General features: G+C 53.3%; 5 protein-coding genes across 5 annotated transcripts; 1 reads left to right on the forward strand and 4 right to left on the reverse strand.

Annotated features, from left to right (window-relative positions):
- Positions 1 to 2,092: 2,092 nt before the first annotated feature.
- On the reverse strand, positions 2,093 to 5,245 carry CkaCkLH20_13186 (XRN 5'-3' exonuclease; the record flags this gene model as incomplete). Its single annotated transcript, XM_038895896.1, has 4 exons — positions 2,093 to 2,328; positions 2,372 to 2,694; positions 2,763 to 4,872; positions 4,936 to 5,245. 4 exons carry the CDS (start codon positions 5,243 to 5,245, stop codon positions 2,093 to 2,095), a joined length of 2,979 nt encoding a protein of 992 aa, XP_038738780.1.
- An 896-nt stretch (positions 5,246 to 6,141) lies between these two features.
- Positions 6,142 to 9,392, forward strand: CkaCkLH20_13187 (uncharacterized protein; the record flags this gene model as incomplete). Its single annotated transcript, XM_038895897.1, has 5 exons — positions 6,142 to 7,122; positions 7,188 to 8,350; positions 8,478 to 8,862; positions 8,915 to 9,175; positions 9,228 to 9,392. 5 exons carry the CDS (start codon positions 6,142 to 6,144, stop codon positions 9,390 to 9,392), a joined length of 2,955 nt encoding a protein of 984 aa, XP_038738781.1.
- Positions 9,393 to 9,833: 441 nt separating this feature from the next.
- On the reverse strand, positions 9,834 to 11,664 carry CkaCkLH20_13188 (protein arginine methyltransferase; the record flags this gene model as incomplete). Its single annotated transcript, XM_038895898.1, has 4 exons — positions 9,834 to 10,714; positions 10,790 to 10,906; positions 10,981 to 11,275; positions 11,329 to 11,664. 4 exons carry the CDS (start codon positions 11,662 to 11,664, stop codon positions 9,834 to 9,836), a joined length of 1,629 nt encoding a protein of 542 aa, XP_038738782.1.
- Positions 11,665 to 12,337: 673 nt separating this feature from the next.
- Positions 12,338 to 15,033, reverse strand: CkaCkLH20_13189 (OPT oligopeptide transporter; the record flags this gene model as incomplete). Its single annotated transcript, XM_038895899.1, has 8 exons — positions 12,338 to 12,525; positions 12,591 to 12,805; positions 12,883 to 13,028; positions 13,181 to 13,520; positions 13,577 to 13,689; positions 13,745 to 14,342; positions 14,407 to 14,528; positions 14,641 to 15,033. The coding sequence occupies 8 exons, from the start codon at positions 15,031 to 15,033 to the stop codon at positions 12,338 to 12,340; spliced, it is 2,115 nt and encodes a 704-aa protein (XP_038738783.1).
- Positions 15,034 to 15,803: 770 nt separating this feature from the next.
- Positions 15,804 to 24,446, reverse strand: CkaCkLH20_13190 (WD repeat protein; the record flags this gene model as incomplete). Its single annotated transcript, XM_038895900.1, has 10 exons — positions 15,804 to 16,033; positions 16,087 to 16,315; positions 16,381 to 16,631; positions 16,689 to 16,935; positions 16,992 to 17,435; positions 17,493 to 19,766; positions 19,877 to 20,065; positions 20,141 to 20,222; positions 22,810 to 24,265; positions 24,350 to 24,446. The coding sequence occupies 10 exons, from the start codon at positions 24,444 to 24,446 to the stop codon at positions 15,804 to 15,806; spliced, it is 5,499 nt and encodes a 1,832-aa protein (XP_038738784.1).
- Positions 24,447 to 25,139: the final 693 nt, after the last annotated feature.

Consider the following 25,139-nt stretch of genomic DNA (forward strand, 5'->3'; position numbering starts at 1 on the left):
ACGTCGTCTTGTTGGAGCTCTTGGCCGTGGGTTCCTGTCCTGTGCGGGAGCTGAGAGAGGGCAAACAATGATTGTCAGCCAAGTGCGTCGGTGAGCAAGCGAAACGAGCCGCCAGCGATTGCGTTACGAAGTAAAGCAACTTACCCTGGTAGCAAGTCTATCAACCAAGCACCCAACGAGACCAGCATCGCCATTCATTTCTGCGGATTGTGACAGTCGGGTTCATGACCGCACGCGTCTATGCCGCGTTCTTGTTTTCCCTCCTTCGGACTGATGCTCGAGTGTTGCGATATGGCGGTTTCAGAGTTCGCGATTCAATATGAGGCGGGGCACTGCAGAAGTCGGCAAAGGTAGGTAGCTATCGCGACAAATCGGCGCGGAGCGAAGCCAACAGGTATCATCAATGGTAGACTGCCTCCCGGCCAGTGGTGCGACGTGGCGTGCAGGGTAGCAGATGTAAGTGTTAGGCGGTGTCGAAGTCGTCGATCGTCGGTCGGGATCGCGCACACACGATGCTGCTGGACCTGTCTTCGCCTTGAGGCACGTCCTCGAAGCACGTTCCACATTCCACATTCCAACACCCAAGCTGAAGATACCTAGCTAAGTAGGTAGGTAGTCTTCAGTGTAGTGGTGATTGGCGAGGCACCCAGGTAGGGGTCTAGCACCGCATTGTTAGGTAGGTGCCCTACGTACGAGCCTGGGTAGTAGGTACCTGGTACTTAAGGGTACAAAACGCCCCCGTCACACTGAGCGGCCTTATCCAGAAAAGCAATTCATCTATGGAATAACCCAGACGGCAGATTCGTCATTTGCTTCAGCACCCGGTCCCGCTTAGTGCACTTACAGGGCCAAAGTCACGGGCTTACAAACCTTCAGGGAGTGCATTGCAGGTAGGTCGGGTACTTAGGCACAGATGGGGTACAGATTACCTCTTAGGTAAGGTACTATGGCACCTCATTCTCTTGCCCGCGAGGTTAGGTTCCTTGCAGGAAGCAATTCATCAGGTGCCTTAAGGCAAGGAACCTAAGTAAGGTACGGGGTACCTGTAGGAACGAGATTCCAGCAGAGCCGTGAAGTCGCGTCAGAGGCTTGCCCCAAATCGCTGGATGGTGACGCTTACCGTCTATCTGAGGCACGGAAGCTTATCTACATACCTCTGAACGACCTTTACAGTTGGTCCGTTACGTTCCCGCCTGATTTAGTAGACACCTATCCATGCTGAGCTACCTGCCTTACCTACTTGGGTAGGTACTATATACAATAAGCGGGTATATGCTTGGACATAATACGTTATTAAGACATATGGGTAGGTACGTAAGCAAAGCTAGTCGCATTTAGGTTCTGGTATTTCAACTGGGCGTTTGATGTGCAGCTAACCACTTTCAACCGGCGTGACATGCTTGCGTCAGTCGAGGCGGTGTGCAACAGTCGGCCCAATCTGATTTTAGAGAGTCAACTCATAGTGTCGTATCCCCAACATCGCCTGGATCTAGTATTCTCTTGAAGCAAGCTGTTTCATTTTTCGGGGCATGGCCACTGAATTTAACTAAACCAATCACAAGCCAGAAGAATCCTACCGAGAAGGCGCATCCCGTTGCATTCAAGGCCGCTTCGCGTCTCCTCTAGACGCCTACATGCTGGCGGGGTACCTAGTTTACTCGGCCGAATCGGCCGGCCGCCATCCCGGCGCCGAATCCCAGTCCGGTCTACACCTACTCTGACATCTCAAATGTTAGCGCGGACAAGATTCCGCTGTTACCAGGGGTTTGTAAAAGACCATGGGGCAGTAACAGTGGGATCCCTTCCACGCTAACATTTGAGGTGCGAGTAGGTGTCTCAGTATATTTCTTTTATTTTCTTGACCGCTGAATAATGTGGTTACCTCCACATTTGGGGCAACATGTCGCTCCTGTTATCGCCGTCTTGACTCCTGCAGCAGTTCAAGTGCGACCAACTCCTCGTTGTTGAGCTAGAGCTTACATCTGTAACCTTTCATCGTAATAGTGGTACACACACATGTCTTTAGTGCTTCTCATTTTCGTTGCCTTTTTCTTGCGTGTTCTGTGCAGCATGTCTGCAGCTGCAGCATCCCTTATTTTCCGATGAAACCAAATGCGCGAGTATCGTCTGCAGCATCAGTAGTTGCGCCCTCCACGATATCCGCCGCCGCCGCGACCGCCCCTGTAACCGCCGCCCTGATAGCCTCCACGCCCTCCTCCGCGGCCTCCGCGATAGCCGTTGTCATGTTGACTTGGATACGAGCTTTGAATAGGTGGCGGCCCGTAATTTTGGTGTCCATGCCCTCCGTTGCGGTATGACCCATTCGAACTGTTATGGTACGTCGGCGGCGGTGGGGGCGGGAGGCCCATACCAAATCCTGGATGTCCCGGTGGCGGAGGCACCCATTGACCCTGGGGTGGCCTCGGTGGATAACTAGATTGTCCGTAGTTGCCGTTGCCCGAATACCGCCCCCCGTTACCGCTGCCCGGAGCAGAGCCGAACTGATCTCGGCGGCCACCACGGCTGTATCCATTGTTCCCTGGTGGCCCTCCGCCATGGCCCCGTCCGCCTCGAGATGACTTGCTCTTCAATGTCTCAATGTCACTGCGGTCCAGTGCCGCTGTTGGTAACTTGACGCCTCGAAGCAGCATTGATTTGTGGGGATGCGAACTAGCAGGGAATGAATACCAGACACTGAAGAAGAAGTTAGCTTTTGACGGAGAACGCAACGGAGTTGTGTGTCTGGAGTTGTCGCAGCTCACCTTAGGGATCTGTCGTAGTCAAGATTTGGCATACCACCACGTTCCAGAGGATAAACCAATGCACCGTGAGGTAAGTATTCCGGGATCTTCTCAATCTGACCGGACAAGCCGCCGCTCGTGCGTGGGTTCAGCTTCAATGTCGGCGCCCCTTGCTTCTTGGAGTAGAAGTTGGTCGTGATCTCATCGTATAGCTCGTGATGAGCATCCGATAAGAGTAACACATCTCTGCCTAATCCATTTCGGGCCTGATCTGCGGCGCTCAACAGAGGGTATTTCCGCTCGACCGCAGCCAACAATCTCGGCATCTCAATGAACGGTAGCAATGCGACACCTTGCCAAGCCATCTTTTTGCCGTTAAGATCAATCTCAAAGTCGGAGGGATAGAAATCGATGACCTCGCTGTCCTCGTCCAACATGAGATCGTGAAAGACCTCCGGTAGCGCATGGCGAGATGCGGCGGGGAGCACACTCATCAATTGCTCGAATGGCTTCGAAATGCGTCCCTGGGTAAACGAGATTTCCATCTTGTCCAGATCCACAAAGTCTGCCGCGAAAGGAGCATAGTGATAGGGGTAATACCACTCCCACGACGGACAGCCCTGGAAGTAGTACAGAAGAACCCAGGACAGGCCCTCAACATAGGCCCTGGCAACCTGGTGACGAAACTCTACGTCCTTGCGATCGACATGGAACTTCTGCTCGTAGTATCTGTCGGCGTAGCCCTCCTCCCACATTCTCACGTGGTCAACTGCCGCTTCTTCAGCAGCGGACGGCGTACTCGGCCCTGTCGCAGTTGTGGGTGTTGAGGCGCCTTGTTCAGGTTCGCCTTCAGCTTTGCGCTTCCCAAGAATCGACCGTTGGTCAGGATTGCTAGGAGCATTGTCCCCAGCAGTTTGGGTGGCATCACCTTCCTGTGCAGGCTCGACTTTTGACATCATACCCTTGATTTGGTCCCGGATGGCGCTTGCCGCGCTCTTATTTGCTGAGTTGGCGTTCATGTTGGATGATCGGCCGACTACCATGTCGTGAGTGATTCCGTTGGGGCCCCCCGCAGCTGGAAAGAGGGCCAAACCGGCCGCAGCGTTATCGATCTGTTTAGGCTTGGCGTTCCTGGGTTGATTGCGTTCCTCTTGGAGCTTGCGCCGTTTCGCGTTGGCCTCCCTGCGATCTTCTTGCTCTTTTCTTCTCTTGAAAATGCCGTCTTCTTGCTTTGCCAAACCGTTCAAGATCAACTGGGCCCGGCCGAGATCCACGTGGCCGTCCTTCGTGACGTAGCCGCCCATGTGTGGGAGGCTATCTTTCCAGATAGCTGTCAAGGTGTCGATGCCGTTTTCTCGAATCTCAAGGGCGGGCAAGTGGGGCAAAAAGTCGTTACCCACGAAACAACACATGAAAACCCAGTCATCGAGGGCTCTCTCCAAGTCGAAGCGGAACGGCAGACCAGGCACATTAAGCTCAATAGCCAGGTACTCCCGTAAGATGGACACATGAAGCCAGATGAAGGGCTTCAGGGCTGGTGCCTTTTCCTGCTCGTCGAATTCGCCAACCTTCTCCTTGGCCTCTCCGCGACAATTGCGAGCCTCATGACCTTTTTGCCCGCATATTCTGCAGGTCCTAGGCTTGCTGTCTTGGAAGAAGACGTCTTCACGCAGTACGCGGAAATGAGGCTCGTGCGTCGCAAGACCAAGCATGATCAAGTCGGCGTCGAGACCATAGATGACATGGCGGGTGTTGGGATCGTAGTCGGGAGAAATGCGCTGCGATCGCACGAATGACATGATCTTGTGCTCACCCTCACCGGGCACTGTGGCATCCGAGATGATTATCTTCATTTGTGCCCAAGCCGGATCGGTGTTGAGCTTGTACGCGCACCAGTATCTCAGACTAGCCGCCAGGATGTCCATAAAAGGAGTTCCAGGGGTGATTGAGTTGGAATCGAACGCCTTCTTGGTCATGCTCTCGAGAGTTTCTGCCGGGAGAACGCCGCCATTCTGCTGTTTCAGGAGCTTCATGAGCTCTTCCTTGTCTTCCTCCTTCTGCTGGGCCTCTTGCGCGGATCGGAAACGTCGGGAACGCTGCTGGTTCATCTTGGCACGGGGCGCGACGCCGTCTGGACGTTCATAGTTAGTCAAATAGTCCAAGAGCGAATGCGAGAGATAGATGGGGCACTAACCAACAGCAATCATGAGAAGCTTTCGCGGGCGGACCATGTTAACAACGCGGTCTGTGTATCTGAAAACTTCGAGCATCATCTCCTCCTCGTCCTTAGGCGCGGGGCGATCCTCGGGATGAGAACACGGATGAACGATACCGTTCATGTCGAGGTAGAGGTTATCGAGCTCTTCGCCGTTGGGGTTGAGCCCGGTAGTATCGACGGGTATTTCGCTGCCATCGTCCATCTTTACAGGTTGCTCCTCAATCACCGGCGAGATGATCTTGGGGTACTTGTTGGAGAGCCATCGGAAAGCAGCGGGGATACCCATCTTTTCTCGAACTTCAGCAGATTATGCAAGTATATCGGTCTGGGTCTGTAGAGAAAGCGCAGACGGCGATAGAGACTGATTCCGGTAGAACTCAGGCAAGCGTCTGACGCATGGGTCGTTGCAGTTTCTGAGCTGCTGAGCGAAGGATACAGTGGTAATCAGCAAAAAAGCGAGATTTTGACGACGGTCGGGTCAGGAAATGGAACGGCGCTCCGTGACCGATGTTTGTGACTGACGAAGGTTTGGGTGATGAGGTTGAATCGAATTCAGCGTCGTCAACGCGACCGAGATGTGAATTGATGGCAAGGTCGGATAGGTAGACTCAGCGCGAGTTTCGCAACGGAAGTGAGGTCTGAAGGTGAGTGATTCAAATGGACTTGTGCCGGGTGATTTCGTGACGCCGACCCGGGAATGCGACGTGCTTGTCAAATCTCCAACCACGCCGAGATGGAGATAAAGAGACAGGCTGAAATGCGAAGCGTCAAACTCGGTTCTCAAGTCCTGCATTGCCGTCAGTTCCCACAGAACGCGCTAAAGGCAAACAGGTAGAAGGGCTCGGACCAATCCCTGTTAAGATCGATCCATTATGCTAGTATCCGCTTGTGCGAGAAAGCTCGGAGCGTATTCAATTCTAACCCCCCACTAAGCCCCTACCTACCCTTCTATCGGTGGATAATGCTGGTTCGGGGCAAAGTACACCTTTCCAACCCGCAGTCAATACGCGAGCGAAACGACAGCTTCAGATTTGTTTGGCGGCTTTATCTCACGAGTCCATGAACTGATCTGCTCTCTACTGGCTGTCTATTGCCACCGTAGCTCCGTCTTCTTCCCCTTTGCCACCTCCTTCGCCCATGGCATTGCTGTGAGTCTCAATGGCCGCCGCTTAACGAGACAGCATGTTTTCCATTTCCACAGCTCCGGCGAAGCAGTCCGTCGGCGAGACCATCACCGTCTTGAGCGGCCGTCTCAGTTCGGCCACGCTACTTGAAGACCGCCGAGCTGCCATTCTCGGCCTACGCAGCTTTGCGAAAGATTTTCCCGCCTCCGTCGCCTCCGGAGCCTTGCGCAGTCTTATTGGCAGCCTCAGCAAAGATGCGGAAGATGTCGATACCGTCAAGGTGGTCCTCGAGACATTGCTAATGCTCTTTAGCCCCAACGAAGATAGCCCAGAAGCTTCGGAAGAGATTGTCTTGTGGCTGGCTGACGAATTCACTCAGCGCCAGGAAAACATTACCCTGCTGCTCGACTTTCTAGACTCGAATGACTTCTATTCTCGACTATACTCTCTGCAACTTCTTGCCGCCATTCTCTCTGCCCGCACAGAGCGCACCGAAGAGTGCGTCTTTACAGCCCCCCTGGGTATCTCACGATTGGTGGCCGTCCTCGATGACACCCGTGAGGCTGTCAGGAACGAGGCCATCACCCTACTCACATATCTGACCCCCTCCTCTGCCGACATACAGAAGCTGGTTGCCTTCGAGAACGCTTTCGATCGACTCTTCAACATAATAACCTCAGAAGGCTCTTTGTCCGATGGAGATCGTGTCGTGGAGGACTGTCTCATTCTGGTTGCAAACCTGCTCAGGAGAAACCCGTCAAATCAGTCCTTGTTCCGCGAGTCGGGTGGGATTCGACGGTTGGCGGTCTTGCTGGAAGGCGCAGAAAAGGCCCAGCGGGAGGACGCAGAGATTGCCGCTTGGGCGCAAACCCAGCGCAATCGAAACATTTATGCCCTTCTTGCCGTCGTACGCTTGTTTCTAGTAGTTGGAGCTGTTGGAACGTCGCAGAACCAACTCGCTCTCTGGCAGCATGGCTTGCTGTACCATGCCCTTCAACTGGCCTTTAGCCATGTAGCGCAGCTCCCAATCAAAGCAGAGGTTGGTCGTTTCCCGTCAGCTATACCTTGTGTGTACTATCATGTTAAACCCTTTTATGCCTGCAGGCCCTCGTAACCTGCGCCGACATCATTCGAGGCAATGCAACATTGCAGGAAGGCTTCGCCCAACTCCAAGTTCCTTCTCCTCTGGGTCCTCACGTCCTGACTGACGCTCCCCAAACCAACGGTGTCGTACAAGTTTACGTGATAGACGGCCTACTGGATCTCACGCTCAGCGTTCAGGATGTGGAAGCGTTCGACTTACGGTTGTCGGCGTCAGATTGTCTCAAGGCTTACTTCTACAACCACGCAGATATCCGCCTACACTTCCTCAGGAGAGCCATCGAAGGACACAAGACAGGGGCCGATGAGACCGCCAATGTGCTCACTGTACTAATGCGACCGTCTCCCGATGTCGTCGTCCCCAATCCTTACCGCAGCTGGTTTGCTTCCACCATCATGTTTCATCTCCTTTTCGATAACCCAGAAGCCAAGAGCCTTGCTATGGCTGTCACGGAGGGCGATGAAGACAGCGGCGAGGAGGTTGTCACAAGCATTCAAACCGTCACTGCTCACCTGATCTCAGGACTAAACCGCGAGGAGGACAGTCGCGTGGTAGTTGGGTATCTGATGCTTCTTCTCGGCTGGTTATTCGAAGATCTTGATGCGGTCAATGACTTTCTCGGAGAAGGAAGCAATGTTCAGAGCCTGATACAAGCCGTCAACCATCCGTATCCCTCTGGTGACGTCGTCCAGGGACTCTGTGCCATGCTTCTTGGCGTCGTTTACGAGTTTTCGACGAAAGATTCCCCAATTCCGCGCACCGACCTACACTCCATCCTCACATCGCGGATGGGACGAGAGCGGTACATTGATAAGCTCTCAAAGCTAAGAAGCAACCCGCTGGTGAGAGATTTCGAAGTCATTCCCCAGAAACTGAGCGGTTCAGGCTTAGGCAAGTTGCCTGATGTGTATTTCGATTCTACTTTCGTCGACTTCTTTAAGGACAACTACAGCCGCATTTTACGAGGTATAGATCGAGACCCCGGGTTGGAGATATCAGTCGTTTCCAATGGCGTACAAAAAGGTGTTTCTCGGGAGCTGGTCGATTCGCTTCGAAGCCAGCTGGCGGAAAAAGACCAGGCTTTGCAGGAAGCTCAGGTCAGTCTAGAGACGGTTGGCCGACAGATTGGTCAAGAGCAGGCCGATCACCGGCGAACCCGTGAGACGTCCGCCTTGGAAATGGCGAGAATCAAGCAGGTGAATGAGGGGCTACAGAGGCAGCACGATGCAGAGCTACGGCAAGTTTTTGTCTAAACCGCGCCGACGACCGGTTTTACTAATGGGTTCTCCTAGAAATCTCCAGAGCAGAATGGTGTCTATGCAAGAAGAGCATCAAAAGCAACTGGAGCAGGCGCGGCGCAAAATTGAATCCCAGGCCGCAGCACTTGAGGAGGAGCACAAGAAGCAGGTGGCAGAGCTTCAAAAGAAGGCAGATGCTCGGGTTGCCGCACTCGAGCAACAGCGCAGGGCTATCGATCTGGAGCACAGGAAACAGATGGATCAAGTACAACTGACCGTCAAAGCCCAAGCTGCATCCCAGATTGAGGAGCACCGCAAACAACTTGAACAGGCTCGAAAGACAGCGGAGTCGGATGCTGACCGCGTGCGTCACCGCGCCGAGGCCGATATGGCTGACTTGAAGGCCACCATTAGCCGGCTTGAGGTTGATCTCATGAAGGTAAGTTGCAGAACCGCAGTTCATTCTTAGATATGAGGCTCATATGTCACAGGCCAAGAAGACCAAGGCGCAAGAGATGCAGGCACTTCGGGATGAAATGGAGAGGAAAATAGAGGAACATGCAAGCCTGACCGAAAAAGCCAACTCCCGTATGAAACAACTCGAGAAGGACCTCCGTGAAACCCAGGAGAAAGCGGTCCAGGGCGATATGGCTGTGAAAAGAGCCGAGGAGGACAAGAAGGCGACCCAAAACGAACTGGATGACCTCCTGATGGTCTTCGGCGACCTGGAAGAGAAAGCGGCCAAGTACAAGGTAAATAAATGGCTCCTCAGAGATTCTCCTACCGACGCTAACGATGCTACAGGCCCAACTCAAAGCCCTTGGGCAACCAGTTTCCGACGGCGAAGACGATGAAGAGGACAGTGACGAGGAGGGCGAAGACGACGACGAAGACGACGACGAAGACGACGACGAAGACGACGACGACGACGACGCAAAAAGTGAAGATGTCAAAAGCACCAAGAAATAGTATCCTGCAACATGGCTCTGTCCCCAACCTGCGCCAGGAAAGCGCCCTCGGTCGGCACGAGCGACAGCTGCCGTATGGGCAAGAAAAGTTTCAGCGTCTTGATACCACTTTTTTTTCTTTACAATGTACATAACCCAGTCTCTGAAGCAGCCCCTATCATGGAAGCACAGAAGGTTTGACCGTTCTTTGCCTAGTACCTGTTTGGACAACGTCCAACGTGCAGCACTCGGCGGGGTGCAACCCGCAATATCTATGTCTAGGCCATCTTTGTATCTGATTCTCCATCTTCCCTGCGCACGAATAGCCCCGTCAGATTACCATGAACAGTCTATGAATAGAGACCAGTGTATCTTGCCGGGATCGGGCTTGGAGTCGCTGGGTGGGTGTGATAAGGCGCCCGCCAACGTTTATGCCATCGTGACCCCATGTTAAGCACATTGCTCATCGCAGCTTCCACATCTGCTCTCTCTCATCTTGACTAGCTGTCGTCCATGTGTTGCTGATGGTCAGAGCGCGGGGGTTGTTCTCGGGCGCCTTGAAGACAATACGGCCCGACACTTCGGTTCCCGACTTGACTTCAACATGATCTTCGAGTGACTTGTTCAACAAGACGCCTTGCTTCCAGTGAGTAGCCGGGCCGAAGGGACCGGTGGTGAAAGCCACCTCCCCAGGCCTGGTCACACTGTTCTCGCCCGGTTTGACATGCAGATCCGCCGGAATTGTGTTTTGCCGAGAGGTAGTAAAAAAGATGTCGAACCAAATCAAAAAGCCGTCCAGCGAGGGAACGTCCTTGAACAGTGTCGAGTTCCACGGGGCCTCGAAATTGAGATCCTCAGCCTTGACAGTGTGCAAGTCCTGGAACGCGATCTGGGAGGCTGAACCGCAAACGCAGTTCTCAGGCATGACCTCGATGCGCGCCTCGTCGTAGATGCCGGTCTTCATCGATTTCATGTCAAAGCCGTAGACGTCATCCCAGAAAGTGATAAAATCCGTGACGTACTCTGGGTCTGAGACGGGAGCCACCCAAATGGTCGAAACGCTGGGAACAAGAAGACCGTCGGGCTTCAAATAGCGGTCTCTGGCGAAAAGGACACTGGGAAGCATGGCCTCATACAAGAGGCAGTAACCCATCCACTCGCTGATGATAACATCAACCTGGTCTACGGGAAGTTCGATCTCCTCGATTCTGCCACGAATGAGAGTGATTTGGTCGCCGAGTTCATTGTGGTACACATTCTCTCGAGCCTTGTCAATGATGTCGGACTTGTCTACGGCAAACACTTTGGCTGCACCGGCCTTAGCACAGAACATGCTCAGTATGCCTATGTTGTATCAAACATGTCAGTGTCTGATTGAAATGAGACCCCGGCGACGGGGGCTCCAGATTCAACACTTACCCGTTCCGCAGCCGATGTCGAGAATAACCTTGTCTTTGAACAGGTGCTTGTTGTTGTAGACGAAATCCCGATAGGCATCCGTCCTGATGGTATCCTTGAGCATAGTCTCGTGAATGTCTGGTTTCGTTGTTAGTGACCAGGCGGCACTGCGACCAGGACGCTCTCCGAGATCTCCGTAGGGGCAGGCTCACCGTTGCCGGCATATGACTCCCAGTAGTACTGAGACTCATCCTTCCGAGCTTCCTTATCAACTGAGCGATCACGGCGAGTGGAAGTGCTTGGGACGTCATCTCCCCAACGTTGATCCAAAGTTTGCTCGACGGCTTGGCGGTAGCTAGCATACTGAGCCTTGAGCTTTTGTAACTCCTCCTCAAGTTCGGCTTCGCGGCTCGAAGCAGCCTTGGATTCTTGTGCACCCCCCGGAGCTTCGGCGTCGAGATTCAGATCGGCAAGAGCCATGATCAGGGCATCATCATCGATGACGGGCTTGAGAAAGCGGTCGTCAGAAACGTGCTCAGCAGAGATCACCTCTGGCAGACCTGCACCATCATGAATGCTTTGACGGACTGTTGTAGGGTGTTAATATCGTAGGTAGTGTTTATGGTGGATTGAGACGGGGTGGACAAACTGAAGTTGACGAGCCTGACAGTGCCGAAGAAGTCAAGGTCAAGACGGCTTCGGACAGCAAGGAAATCAAAGTTGTGCTTGTCGCGACAGTGCTGCAGCATAGCATCGAGATTGGGGAACACGGTGTCGTCGAGGAGAGAGATGATATCCACAGCCTCCTCCTCTTCGGGCTCGGCATCTTCCCAGTCAGATTCATCTGACGAGAGGTCGGACTCATCAAGCGTCTTTTTGTGTTTGTCGTCGGCCATGGTGAAGACCTAGTTCCGGATTTTGTATTTTCTCAGAAGTTGCCTCGTCTTTTCTTGTACTGAAAATGTTACTCGCGTTGCGTTTAACTTCCTCTCATAAATCGCGAAGGAACGACGCCTGTTCCGTGTGGTCGTGGGATTGTGAGAGTCGTAGTAAATCGTGAAGTTAGTGACGGATATTTTCACTCTACTCCAAGAGTGGGTGGGTACCTTACCCTGCTGGGGGGCACACGTCGGGTAGGTAGGTGGTGTGTGGGTGAGGTGGATGGACGTTGTTTCCCTTTTTGTGCGCAGGGTCAAATGCAGCAATTGGTGTGCCGTTTATTTAGCCCGTTGAGCACCGGTCTTTCTCCGGCCAGCATACTGGCTGGGAGCGCCAGAAGCACCTTCCCTGCAGCGAACATCAGCCCAGTACATCCGAATTTTGACATCGCGTCTTGAACTTCCACGTCATCACATGAAAGTGTACCAGTAGTAACGACCTAGGACGGTAGGCAGGCACCTTAGACCGCCTCGTTCTTTCCGTAACAAAAGGCAACAAGCTGGTGGTTTTAATTCAATCATACATCTGTAGCTATCTTCCCCTCATTTCAAACCACTGCAGATCCTTCATGCACACATAATATTGCCGTGGCCGATGCTTCAAGAAGCCCTCTAACTTCACAAGCGGCCGTTAGTAATGAGGTACGCCAACGCTTTGTAGAACCAGGTTGACTATGCTGAGGAAGCCCTCGCCGAGGATGAAACCCGATGCAAGCACAATCAAAGGCGTGCTGGACTGGCCTCGCCGAGAAATCCAGTACCAGCTCAGCAAGCCACCGACCGTCCTAGCTAGTGTGAAGGATGGGACGTTGTACATTCCTGTTCGTCTGTCAGTCTGAATTGTCCGTGAAAGTTCGCCATCGCTCATTTTATGATGTACGTACCGACTGCTACAGCAATACCGCCCGGCACCATAGATCGCCACGGCTTCCCCGTCGTCGTTGTCCTCACCACCGTTGTAATGGCGAAAATTATGCCAAAAGCAAAAGCCCATTCTTGCGCCATGGGTGGCAGGCCCTTGCCGGTCACGAGCCTGGCAGTGAAAATCCAGACATATCCTGTCGGTACCTGGAATAGGTCACCGGGAATCGTGTAGACCCTGAGTCGTGGTCAGCAAGTTTCGGAGTGACATAGCTTGAGCGGCGCATCCAGCGGATGAATGGACTCTGTACTCACGCCGTGTACAGCTGATAGACGAACGCGCTCACAATGGCTCCAGCCGTTGCGCCAATCACTTGGCCCCAGAACTGAGCCTTGGGTGCCGCTCCGAGAAGATGACCTGTTTTGAGGTCCTGCATGAGATCGCCGGCTTGCAGCGCGCCCTGGGAATTTAATTAGTGTATGAACCATGAGAGTTCCCTGTGGAGCTTATAGAGGACATACCGCTTCAGACTGGTAGTTCGCAAAAAAGATCGCAGGTTAGCATTATGTTTCCATGTCGATAACCGCAAAGCTCTAGGGCGGGCAAACGTACCACTGCGCCTGCAACCAAGTTGATCAGAACACTCGACCTGTGTGATTGCGGGATAATGAGGGCAAAGAAGAGCTGCGCAAGCTTGCTGATTCCAGAGACAGGATTCAAATCGGTCTCTCCGAGCGCTCGTACCCCCATGATGCTGAGGAGAAGTGCCATCAAAACGGCCACGATAGTCGCATAGAGGGGCACGAGGTCGCCAAACACGATATGAATTGTCGTTACGCAGAGTACGACAGAGAGCAAAAGGCCTATCAAGACCAGACTATTACTGATCTGCTGGTCTGCAGGTGCGTCTGCTTCTTCCTCTCTCGAGTCCTCGTCGGCCGGCACGGATACTCTGTGGCGAAGAGCTGTGTCTGATTCTTGGTCAAGCAGAAGCCTCCCGGTGCTTACTGCTTCTGCATCTTCTTCGGTATTGACGGCCGAATAGCCCTGCCGGGAGCTTTCTCGGGGCCCCAAAAGGCGCTGCCACATATCTGATGCCTGCTGAGACAGGCCCTTGGTCCCTGAGACAGTCAACCTTTGTGCAATTGGACGTAACGCAATGTGCCCTAGGCTCACGATGGCATCGGCAAGCATGACGGCCAACGAGACCCAGACAATCCAGCCCTTGCTTCCCTTTTCCCAGTCATCGATGGAGCCAGGTGCCCAGCCCTGGTACTTGGCCAAAGGAGAAAGAATACCCCAGCCAACTACAGCGCCTAAGAGCATATGTAGTGTCGTCTCGGGCCCCATAATAATACCCTGGCCAATGTAAGCTGGACTCGGGTTGAGCGTCCATAGCCATATTCCAGCCGCCTTGGACCCGAATATGGGAATGTTGCGAAGAGCGGGTAGGAAGTATGAGCAGAGGGTGTAGAAACCCGAAACCCCGAAGCAGACCAGCAAAAGTCTCATGTTCCCAGTCCAGTCCTGCTGAGAAACACCGTCTACGGAGACACTTTCAGGGTCGGCAACAGTCGCATTGTGACTTTGACTCGAGTCTGTCGCGAGATCGGCATCACGACCGGGGACGAGACTTGCAAAGCCGCCAGATACGGCGTCTTTTGACCCGCCTGGACCTGACTTTCGAGTCTGGCCGTGGAGCACGCCGATGAGCACTGCGGTACTAAAACCACTCGGGAAGCGCAGCCTCTCGCGTATGATCACCTGCCGTCTCCTGGCAATATTTAGCGGGCCGTCTATAAAAGGGCTGTACACATTCGATATGGTAGTTGCCTTACAGAGGAACAGCGAAGACGACGCCAAAGTAACAGAGGCCTAAAGACCAGATGATCAATCTCCAGAGACTGATGTTAAGCGGTCCTTGCTCATCGGCAGTGAGGAGATAGTTCATTGCGGGAATCTGCGTCAGTCAGCATGACCTCTCGAAACAAGGGAGTTGTAGGCGAGTTGGGCCACAGCCACATGGGATAAGCACATAGCCAGGTCCATGGCGGGATGATGGGAAGACATACGACACCAACAAAGCCGCATCCAAGCGGCATGATGGCCATACTTCCGGCGACGGTCTGGACAAGAACATTCTCGACGGGGCTGAAAGGAAATTTCAGATGACGTGCCAGAGCCTTGAATATACCGAAACCCATCAAACTGGCGGGCATGGTCATTGTGCTCACCCAGCCTGTCTGCAAGCCGAAATACATATTTGAGAAGCAAATGACTAGACCGACCAACAGACCAACAAGAACGCCACGAATCGTGAAGCTGCGCCCGTGAATAACCGGCGCTGGTTTGGGATCTTCGCGGTCAGCATTGCGACCCGGTGCGGCATCGATATCGTGGTCGTCGTTATGATTGTTGTTGTTGTCGTTCTCATCGTCATCGCGATAACCCCGGTCTGGTGCCATGGTGATATGGTACCCCCACTAGTCGATCGAGTGTATTTTGGGATTAGAAAGTTGGTTGAATTTGCGGAACGCCTCGCTTCGGGTCATAGAAAGCGTCAAAACCCCACGACGGTACCTTACGATGGCGTGTTAGACAACCAGGCAGGCAAACGACTCCGTCTCTGAGCGGCGAAATTCGATAAGGGAATGCTTGCGATGATGGCGATTGAGATTGAGGGAGGGGACAGAAACGTGTCGGCTTCGTTCCTGTGATGAGCCTTGGGGTAACTTCGCACTTACTGGATGGAGAGACCGGGCGACGACTGGTCGATCACGTAAGAGTCAAGTACGGTTAATAAACTCGCCCACGCATGGAAAACGCGATACGTTGAGGAAGCGGAGTCCCTATCCGTAATGAAATGCTTATCTTTCGGATCCCGTCTCCGTGTCGATTCGCAGTTCGGGGTTGATTCACGTCGCGACTCGCGAGAAGGACATCCTTGCCCTGCGATTATGCCCACAACGCTAGTCCCGTCCGGACCCGGCCCGGAGCAGCTCGGCAACCGCAAATGTGATGACGTGCGAGGGTGAGATGCTTACTAATATGTGATGTACAGTGATACTACAACGATAATACTGCCGTCTTGCGACTCTGCTACTTATTTGCGCAACATAGTCCGGGGCCAATGGAATCTCATCGCAGATAACAGGGCAATTAGGACTAGAATACCATTCACCCTCAACTCGGGCTACGTCCATTCGCCTCCACCAACGCTCCCGTCCGCTCATCCTCAGAAACCGAAGCTATCTAGCAGAGAGCTCGAATCAGGCTCCTGGAAGACTGTCGGTGTCGATGCCTTGCCCTTTTTGCCTCCTGACCTCATCTCCATGTGCAGGCTTGACATTGGAAGATCCGCAACTACCAGTGAACTGCGGCGCCGCAGCAGCTTCAGGGGATTAATTTCGCCGCCCAGACCGTTGCTGGAACTTGTTGCTGGTTTCAAAAACTCCCAGTTTCGAACTGCCAACCTGTCAATATGACATACGTCCTTATCTTTGTCGGAATCGACGTACCTAAGTCTAGACCCAGCAGATCACAGCCCATCCGGTCATAGAGCTTGGCGCTGTGAAGAACAAACTCCCACTCGACACGGGGAGTGACCTTGGATGCCCCTCGAAGTGTCTGAAGTGTTTTTTGTCGCAACTGGGAATACAATACCACTAACGCTGGATCATCCGTGAGGAACAGTTTTGACTGGAGGTCAGGAGTACACGGTGTCTCAACGAGGGTATAAACTGGCGACTGTAGAGAAAGGGGCAATTAGAACATGAATAAACCTCACTGGGAGCCGATCCACGGAGACTTACAATCAGCGCCCTCACAGCCATATCCTTACGATTCAACATCCAGAAAGCCCACGACGCGAGCCAGCGGTTGCCTTCTTTAGCAGCCACTGCAAGAATTTCTTCTTCCAAGAGCTTCCTCAAAACCGGTCCTTGGTCGCCCTCGTACACGCGAGCTATAGCAACGGCAAGCTGGATGTCCTTCAACTGTTTTAAACAGATGTTGACAGCATCCTGTAGATGATCCGCAAGCAAGAAGAACGCAGCGGCATATTCTGTCACGCACGTCAGTAACATATCGCGCAACGAAGCTTGTCCATGCAAATCCGTACCAAATCGACGTTTACTGAGCAATGCATATGCGTTCTTCAGAGCCTTAGTCCGCCACTCGGGGTCGTCAAAGTTGTTCGCGAGGAACCGTTGGGTAGCGGCCTGTTCGCGGTTTCCGTATGCCATACGCCAAAGGCCTTGGAGGATCGTCTTTTTCTTCAGGGCAAGATAGTATAAACTACAGTCGACGGGGTTCTTCGTGTCGCTCTTGGTGTATTCATTTCGCGCTACGTTTTCGAATTGTGTCCGCTGCAGTTGCTGTCAGCTAATGCTCTGTCGCCTGCTGATGCCCGAGCAAAGTTTACCAAGGCATTGTGGTCGCTCAGCCACATAAACATGCCGCTTTCTCTCGCGTCTTCCCAGCGAACGCTACCGTGACACTGCTTTGAGACAAAGTCGACTAGAATATCCTGGCTGATCGAGTGGTACGCCCAATTGATTTCTCGCCAAGACATCTGTATCTCGCTTGTACGCCCCTTTCGAAGCGCATGCTGCCGGAAAAAAAGCATGAAGCGTGCGCCGTTTTCGTCCAACGACCTACGCTGTTTCTCGACCATGCCGACGCATTCGATGATATCTGCTAGTTGTATTTGTTCATGCCCCGAGAGCTGCTGAAGGTCAACCTTGGTCAACCTTTCATTGATAGAGTATGCCACGTCTTCTGTGAAAGTCTCCTCTGCATCGTCGCCAGATGTTTGAAGACTAAAATGAGAACCAAGATGAGATTCAGATGCATGCATTGACGACGTCTTTCGTATATTAGCCTTCTTGCAATCGAAGAGCCCTCCGAAAAGCAGGTGACATACCTCGTTCTTGTAGAAGTCTGCGAGATCGAGACCAAGATAATCGTCAACTGTCTCATCTGCAACGTGAAACTTGAGTATTTTGAACAACGACATCAGTATCTTCCTAACCACTGCGTTTTTCCCCGCGAGAATACTCTGGCTGAGGAATTGCGGGTGGAAAACCGGCAGCGGACCGTTGAACCTCTGCACGGCGTCGAATAAGTCCCAGACACCATTCTTTCTATGCGGAAGCTGCAAGCTCTTCACCAGAGAGCCGGAAAGGTCATACGCTCTGTCGTGAACGAACATCTGGTTGCCGGACCCAATGACGAGGTACCCATCACCTAGCCAGGTAGAATCGCCGATCGGATGCGGTGTCAGCTCTCGAATGCTGATTTCCCGTACAGCGGCCCAAGCGGGTCCTTTGTTGAGATAGTCGAAACGCATCTGGCAGAGCAGAACGACCTTGGACTGGAACCCAACGGCCAGAATCGACTGTGAATCTGGCGTCGACGTCCAATCAAGGTCCTGAATGGTGTTATTTGTTCCATAGTTCTGCGTAAACTCAAGTCGGGCACCTCCAATGTCCCAGATAAAGAGCTGGGATCGTGTGGAATCGACCAGCGCTGCTTTCTTGAGAGTACTGCCGCTGACGAGTGCTGGCTCCGAAAGTCCCGTTTCTGCAGAGGACGTCGAAAGCCAACCCACGCGATCCTCTGTAGAGTCCACACGAGATGTCCAGAAGTCGACCCGTCCAGTGTGGGTATACGAAATGGCAATGTCCTTGGCGAAGACGTCGAGGAAGCCTGACGTGACAAGCGCAGACCCTGCAGGGTCAACAGGCAGCACGTAGGCAAGTCCCCGAATGCCCTCCAGCCGGAACCTACAAAATTCCCGAATCGAAGTTCCGGCTCGGCCATTGACGTGAGTTTCGGGCCCTTGCCGAGAGTATCTAGGTAGGTTAACCTCCCAAACTATGCCTTCCTGCTCCGAGGTGACGCTGGCAATATGAGCCACCGCATACTCCTCCAATCGCTGTCGAGGCAGTATCACCAAACACAGTGGCTTGCCAGACATCTCATATGACTGACGTTCCAGAAGAATGGCTCGTTGCCCTCGGCAATCCCACAAGCAGATGGTGTTGCGCTCCAGGAAAATGACAAAACGGCCCTTGCGGAGAACACAAATACGAAGGATTTGACCGCTTCCTGGAATGATGCTCTGTCGTGAAAGAGTCGACTTGCTGTTTTCGGCATGAGTCCAGACAATGCTCTCGCCTTCCGCCGTCCTGGAAACGACAGCGCGACCGCTGAAATTGCGGACCATCTTTTGGATAGGGGCCGAGTGTCCAGACCAGATGCAGTGCCGAGTCAGAGAGGGTTGCTTTGCAGAAGGGTTCAAGAAATCTACCAGGTCGGTTTCGTAGACTTGGATCTGGCCATCAAAGTCATGTATTAATACGTGCAGACGTCCCGTTCGACGGTCACAATAACTGTGCACCTCGGCGTGCTGCTCTGGCCGGAAGTCAAGGTATTGTGACTTGAAGCGTGATATGTTCGAGTTTCTGGATTTGCTGGTATTTGGCCCAACGTCTTCCAACGCAAAGACAACTGTGTCTCCGCCGCCGCTAGACGCAATGCATAGCTCAACGCTGTCATTGGCGAGGGATATCAGATGTTCGAGTGCGGTGTCCTGCTTTCCATTCTGTGAAGAACGACGCTGAACAGCCACTTCCGTGGCAGCAGACACTTCCCTACCATCGAGAACAAAAGCTATCAGTGGGGTTGCGGGATGCCTATTTGTGAGACTTTGATCTCGGAATGACGACGCCAAATCGATTGCCCCCCAGAGCTTGAGCTGCTGAGGAGCGTGAGTGTCAGACCCAGTCCAAACGCGAACCAGGTTGTCCGCACAAATGGTGTATAGCACATTCTCAACAGTTTGTTCAATGTGATACGGTTTCCGCCACCGAATGCTTGTTACAACATCCGGATGCCGCAAATAAGCCAAGTCGAAGCGAACCTCTTCAGCGCCATACGTCAAACGGCGCCAGGCTTTGACAAGGCGATCATGAAACCCAACCGATGCGATGTATCCCGAGTCGTAGGAGAGTTCGGCGAACTGTGAGGGGTTCGGCAGAGACTTTTTCCACACCTGGATCGTTTCGTTGCTCGTTAAGTACATGTAGAGAGCGGAATGAGCAACAAGGAGCTCCTCAGAAGCGCCCCAACTAAGAGAGGTGCCGTCGATGGCATTTTGAGATTCTGGGATCGGGAATGACGATTGAAGGCCCCACTAGCACAAACAGGACGCATCAGCAGGATTTCACACCAAATACTCAGGTGATGCAGAAGTCAGGAGACCCAGGCAGGTGTTTCACCAGGGCTCCGACAGACGGGACATACCTTTAACGCATCTTCTGATTGTCCAAAGGGCCTGTATACTCTGACCGTGGTATCGGTGCAAGTGGCAATCTTGCCTGTGGACTCGTCGAACGCAACAGCTTGCAAATGGGTCGGATCGTCGTCGTAGATGGTCTGGACAATGGTGTCCGAATCGCGGAGGATAGCCAAGGCACAGCCGGTAATGTAGATCTAAAGGTGAGGCCCAGATGTTAGCGCTTCGAGGGGCAGTAGTAGTGCGGACAGACAAAGATGTCAGTGGCTCACGTTGAAGTGCCTCGAATCCCAGAAGCCCGTCGCAAGAGCGTAGTGCCCAGACCTAGGCCTGCCTGGGAGGACTGCTCTCATCCTACTAGCATGAGGGTTATAGCAGCATTGCTCAAGCGGTCGTGTCGCAATACTCGTCCGTCGCCGACGCGGGTAGAGCTCGTGCGAAAAGGTGTGTCGAAGACGTCAATGCAGCAGCCGGCGTTATATTACGACTTCGATGAAGCGGGTTGCTAACAGTATCTGGAGTGGGACGGTTCAAGGAGGACGTTGAGAATGGTCGACGGTTTAATTACAGGTAATACTGCGTACCTAGGTAGGTAGGGTAGACGTATCTTCTAACCTTAGGTAGGTACCTTACCTACCTACCTACCCTTAGTTCTCAAAGCGGGTCTGGCGACGTACACACTCGGTCTCATCCAAAATGCGATAAGATAACGTTTGAAGAGCAATGACGCCAACTTGCAGGCCGATCTGAGCTCCTATAGCCTACCTCTACCTAAGTATGTTTTCCACTCATTGGCCGAACAGGCCTGGACTACCTCCTGCAAGCTTGCATGCCTGCTCCCAACATCCAACATGCCACCACCACCACACATGGTAGGTATGTCGTTGTTGAGCCTCAACTCATTGGGTATACTCGTAGTTATCTTTTCCAAGTCCAAACACAAAGATTAATATCCACAAGACATCATTTCATACAACCCGTGCCCCTGTTCATTCATTCGGCCGTCAGTCAGTTGGATCCCAACGCGCCATCATCTGCCCCTCGACCTAAGGGCCCGGGTCTGCCGTCGTTTGTCGTTCGCCGCGCATTCACCTCAGCTGCCGAGAGCCTCTGCGCCTGTGCAAAAGAGAGTTTACTCAACTGTCCGTTGGACGCCGGCGGCATACTTCTGTTGTAGCGTTCACGGAGCTCCCGCTCGAATGGTGTCGGCAAAGGAGCAAAAGGCGTCATAGATGGAAGCCTCACCGACGACGCCATGCCCGTCCACCGTGTCGGCGTGTTCACAACAACCCCGTCTGCATCGGCCGCTACTCCTCCCCCATCATGCTCCTCTTCTTCGACTGTTGGGCCGAACTCTTGCAGCCGAGAAGGTTTGAGTAACGCTGCGGGTCGATCGTGAACTGCTCTTGACAGCTGGAAAGAATTTCCATTGGACACGATTCCGGCGCCTCTCCGAGACGCACCGAGACTTGCCCTCATTGCGCTTGTCGGCTGTGACGAGCCCGTGCCTCTATCCCCTTTCCAGTGGAGGAGAAGTCTCCGCACGAGTTTCTTTCTGTTTCTTTCTCTAACATCCGAAGCAACGTACTCTCGGCTCTTGAGCTGGAGCAGAGTGGATTGCCACTGTCCCCAATACCGCGATTTCAGATTTTCTTCCCAGGCTCCCATTGAGCGACTCTGTACGCCATCATGGTCTCTAGACATGATGTGCCACTCGCTCAACCATGCATTCGTGAGGAGTCTGGAGGAGCCTCGGTCATTACAACTCTCATTTTGCCACGCGGTGAGAACGATGATGGCCCCGTTCCTTCCTATGGCATTGTTGTGCTTCGACACCTCCCAGTCGATATTTTCATGGACTCGAGCTGTTGACTTCCATCGGGTCATGTATTTCTTCGCGGTAGTCGCCTTGACATGCTGTCTGCATCGTGCATAAGCCTTTCGGGTATGAGACCTCCAGGTTCCCTTAGAACGCCAATTCTTCACCGCGGCGGTTACGCCAACGTAAAAACGACCGCGCTGCGACCACGTAGAAAGACTTCGTCCCTGGTGAACCTCGACTTGCCAGGAGTCCAGCACTCTTTGAGCTGCTTGATGCGCAGCAAATCGACGTGACCTCGTGCTGGTCCTTGCCGCTGTCGATGATTGTCTGTGCCAAACATCAAGAACCTTCGTCTTGAGCATTCTGTGCGAGATAGCCATTGGCGAGGTCGTGCTTAGCGCTGATCGTGACAGCAACTGGCCGGCCTGAGCATCTTGCCTCTTGGTGGTGCGTAGTCCGGTTTGAAAACCAGAAGGCGCAGATCGACACGCGCCATCCCACCTAGACAATGCGTTCCGTATGAGCTTAAATCCCATCTTGGCTCTGAAGACTTCAACCTTCGTCTCAAGCTGCCAGTGACTCAGAGAGTCACGAATAACGCCGAGCCGCCGGAACGCCGCTACACGAGTGTGACAATGCAGTATCTGATGGTGCCAAAGATTGGAGACCTGAGCTTTGGCGAAATTCTTACTGAGCTGTCCCACGTGAGCAGATAGCGCTTGAAAACTAGAGGCGGCACGCTGCCATTGCTGAAGACAGGCAGATATCAACCGAGGTTGACTGGGAACACCCGCCGGGGTCGGACATGAGCCGGACCAGGCTGCCAAAACCCTCTTGATGAGACTGCATTGGGCAATTGCTGACGCCTCGTTATCCATCACAACACATTCGTCAACTCGCCTGATCCACAGAGCTAGCAGGCGGGAGATAAATATGCGTCGCCCTTTTAGTTTGGCATCGGCTGTGACCAATTCCCATGGGTCAAAATGACGCATTCGCAAGATGTGTCTCCTGGCCACGGCGGTTCGTTCACGTTTCTCCATGGCGTAGGTTTCCCAGTGCGATAATCCTCTTAACAGCTGTAAGTAGCGGGCTGCTCTGGCCGTCCGTCTCTCCAACCAAGCGTATCGAGCTTCGGCCTCAGGATCTTCTTCCATCTCCTCATCAGCAGATACACCTCGTACGTCAAGTTCGGGCTCAGTTTCGGGGGGCTTCTCAGCTAGCTGCTGCTCGTTGTTTGTCGCTTCTTGGCCGAAGTCCTTTACATCGCTGCTAGAAAGCTCCTCAGCCTTCTGCCGCCTTCCAGCTGAACTATTCTCTTTATGTTGAATGGCATCGTGGTCCGGCACACTCCCAGCAGAAACCAGCTCCTGCTGATCCTGTTGGAATTGTGCATGTTGAATTTGATGCTCAATAACAGGAACATATGGAGGTTGATTAGGCTGCTGAGGGTGCTGGTACTCTCGGAACGGCTGTTGTTGCAGCTTGGGCTCATTGGCGTTCTCTTGCTGAGGGACAGCCTGCTGAGGCAGTACCTGCCAAATCTGAGGTAGCGAGTGGTACAAAGAATGCTGCTGCTGTGACACGCGCTGCTCCTGTTCAAGTTCTTCAACCTTCTGGTAGCTTTGATAAAGATGGGATGGCATAGATCGACCATCATGCTCGTTAGGAATGTGTTGCTGCTGCAAAAGCCGATGTTGGTATTGCTGAGACTGCTGGGGCTGCTTGTAGAGCTGGTACTGCTGTTGAGATGATTGGGATTGAGCGCGATGCTCAGTGGTAACAGATCCGTGTCCATTGCTAGGTTCGGTGTCGGCTGCATCTTCTGGTAGGAGCCAATTGACCGTCCGGACAGGCTTCGTCCGAACGGGTAGGGAAGAAGCCAAGTTCTCGTTCTCTTCTGGATAGGGGGCGACAGTATCAACCGGTCGAACCGTGGCGCCATTAGGCCCGCGGTTTCTGCTGGTGTCAACCCCGAGTTGAGAACTCTGGCGGGTTTGCTCCGTGCCGGCAGCCGTCGGCGGCGAGTAGCTTCGGGAAATGGGTTCTTCGCGTTGTTGGCCAGATCCATGGGCCGAGAGATTTGGTGCCAAGGCCGTGCGCGTCAGCCTAGGGGGACACGGATGACGGTCGGAATCGAATGACGCAGACGAGGACTTGTGGCGGTCTTCCTGAGGCAGCTGAAAATTTTCGGAAGACTCGTCTTCGGTGGTGACCGAGTCGTGACCGGCGTCAGAGAAAGGACGTGATGGTTGAGAAGCCATCTCGCGTTCTGCCTCATCGCACTGGTCTGAGACAGGCCTGGACCCATCACTTGGGTTGTCGAACTCGAGTTCGATGCCCATTCTCGACAAGACATTGTGAAGTTTTTCCAAGAGCGAGCCATCGCCGCGTTCGCCGCCGACCCGAAAGACGAGGCGCGATATGTGATGATCCTCCTCCGGATCGATCCCGTAGTTGGGGAGAACAGCGTCGTAGGCTTGGAAGAGGGCGTTCGTCGCCAGCCTTTCACCCTCGGGCAGATCGTCGAGATTATCCTGGGCGACAGCGACGACATCGTGGAGGACGCGGATTTCTATGGTGTGGTGTTAGTCGCGACGCGATCTGAATATGTTTCCGAGCCGCAGGCCATATGGCGCGTGGCAGAAGAGTTCCTTACCTGCATTACTGTAGTAAGAATCGGAACTTTGAACTGACGAAAAGCTGGATATGCCGTCGCGGGAAGCCAGCGCTGGGCGATGCGGCAGCGACGGCATGTGAACTGACGCCGGGCTGGGAGCATAATAAGGTGGTGGAGGCGGTGGTGATGGTTGCGGAGAAGAAGCAGGGGAGTGTTAGTGCCTTTTATGACGATGTTGTTGCCAATTGCAATAGAGGTGATGAGTGCCGAGTAGCAGTCTCCGAGCTACCGCAAAGTTTCAGGAAGCAAAATACGTATTATCGTATGCGATGTTCGACATGCATTCGGCCGCGACACAGTCCTCCCAAGAGGACAAGAGCTGTCTGCGCAAAAAAGAAAAGAAAAAGAAAAGGCGGAATAAGACTCGCGATGCCTAGTGAGGTTACGACAACAACCACAGCTTTCGCGCGTCGCAAAGACCTGCGAGACTTAGCGGCGAAGACACGGACAAAGGCACAGCCAGCCTACTGTGTCCATTGCATGGTGTCGACAATGCGGTCGAAGGCGGTGACAATCTGGAGATGTCAAAGACGGTGACAAAATTCGAGCACTAGAGTCTTTGAGTTGTTTTGGTAGGTCTTAGGTTGGGTAGGTTGGTAAGGCAGCCTGGTCAGGTTACCTTACTTACGGTGCCCACCTAAGGCACCTGTGGGCTTAGAGAGCCCCAACCTCCTGTGTTTTCGGAGGCGCGCACACCTCAGTTGACGGGGCTGCAGGGAGCACATCGAGATGCGACTGTGTCTTGATTGGTCAATTTACCTACCTACAT

The sequence above is a fragment of the Colletotrichum karsti genome (assembly GCF_011947395.1).
Source record: "Colletotrichum karsti strain CkLH20 chromosome Unknown Scaffold77, whole genome shotgun sequence".
In the NCBI taxonomy this organism is placed as follows: Eukaryota; Fungi; Ascomycota; class Sordariomycetes; order Glomerellales; family Glomerellaceae; genus Colletotrichum; species Colletotrichum karsti.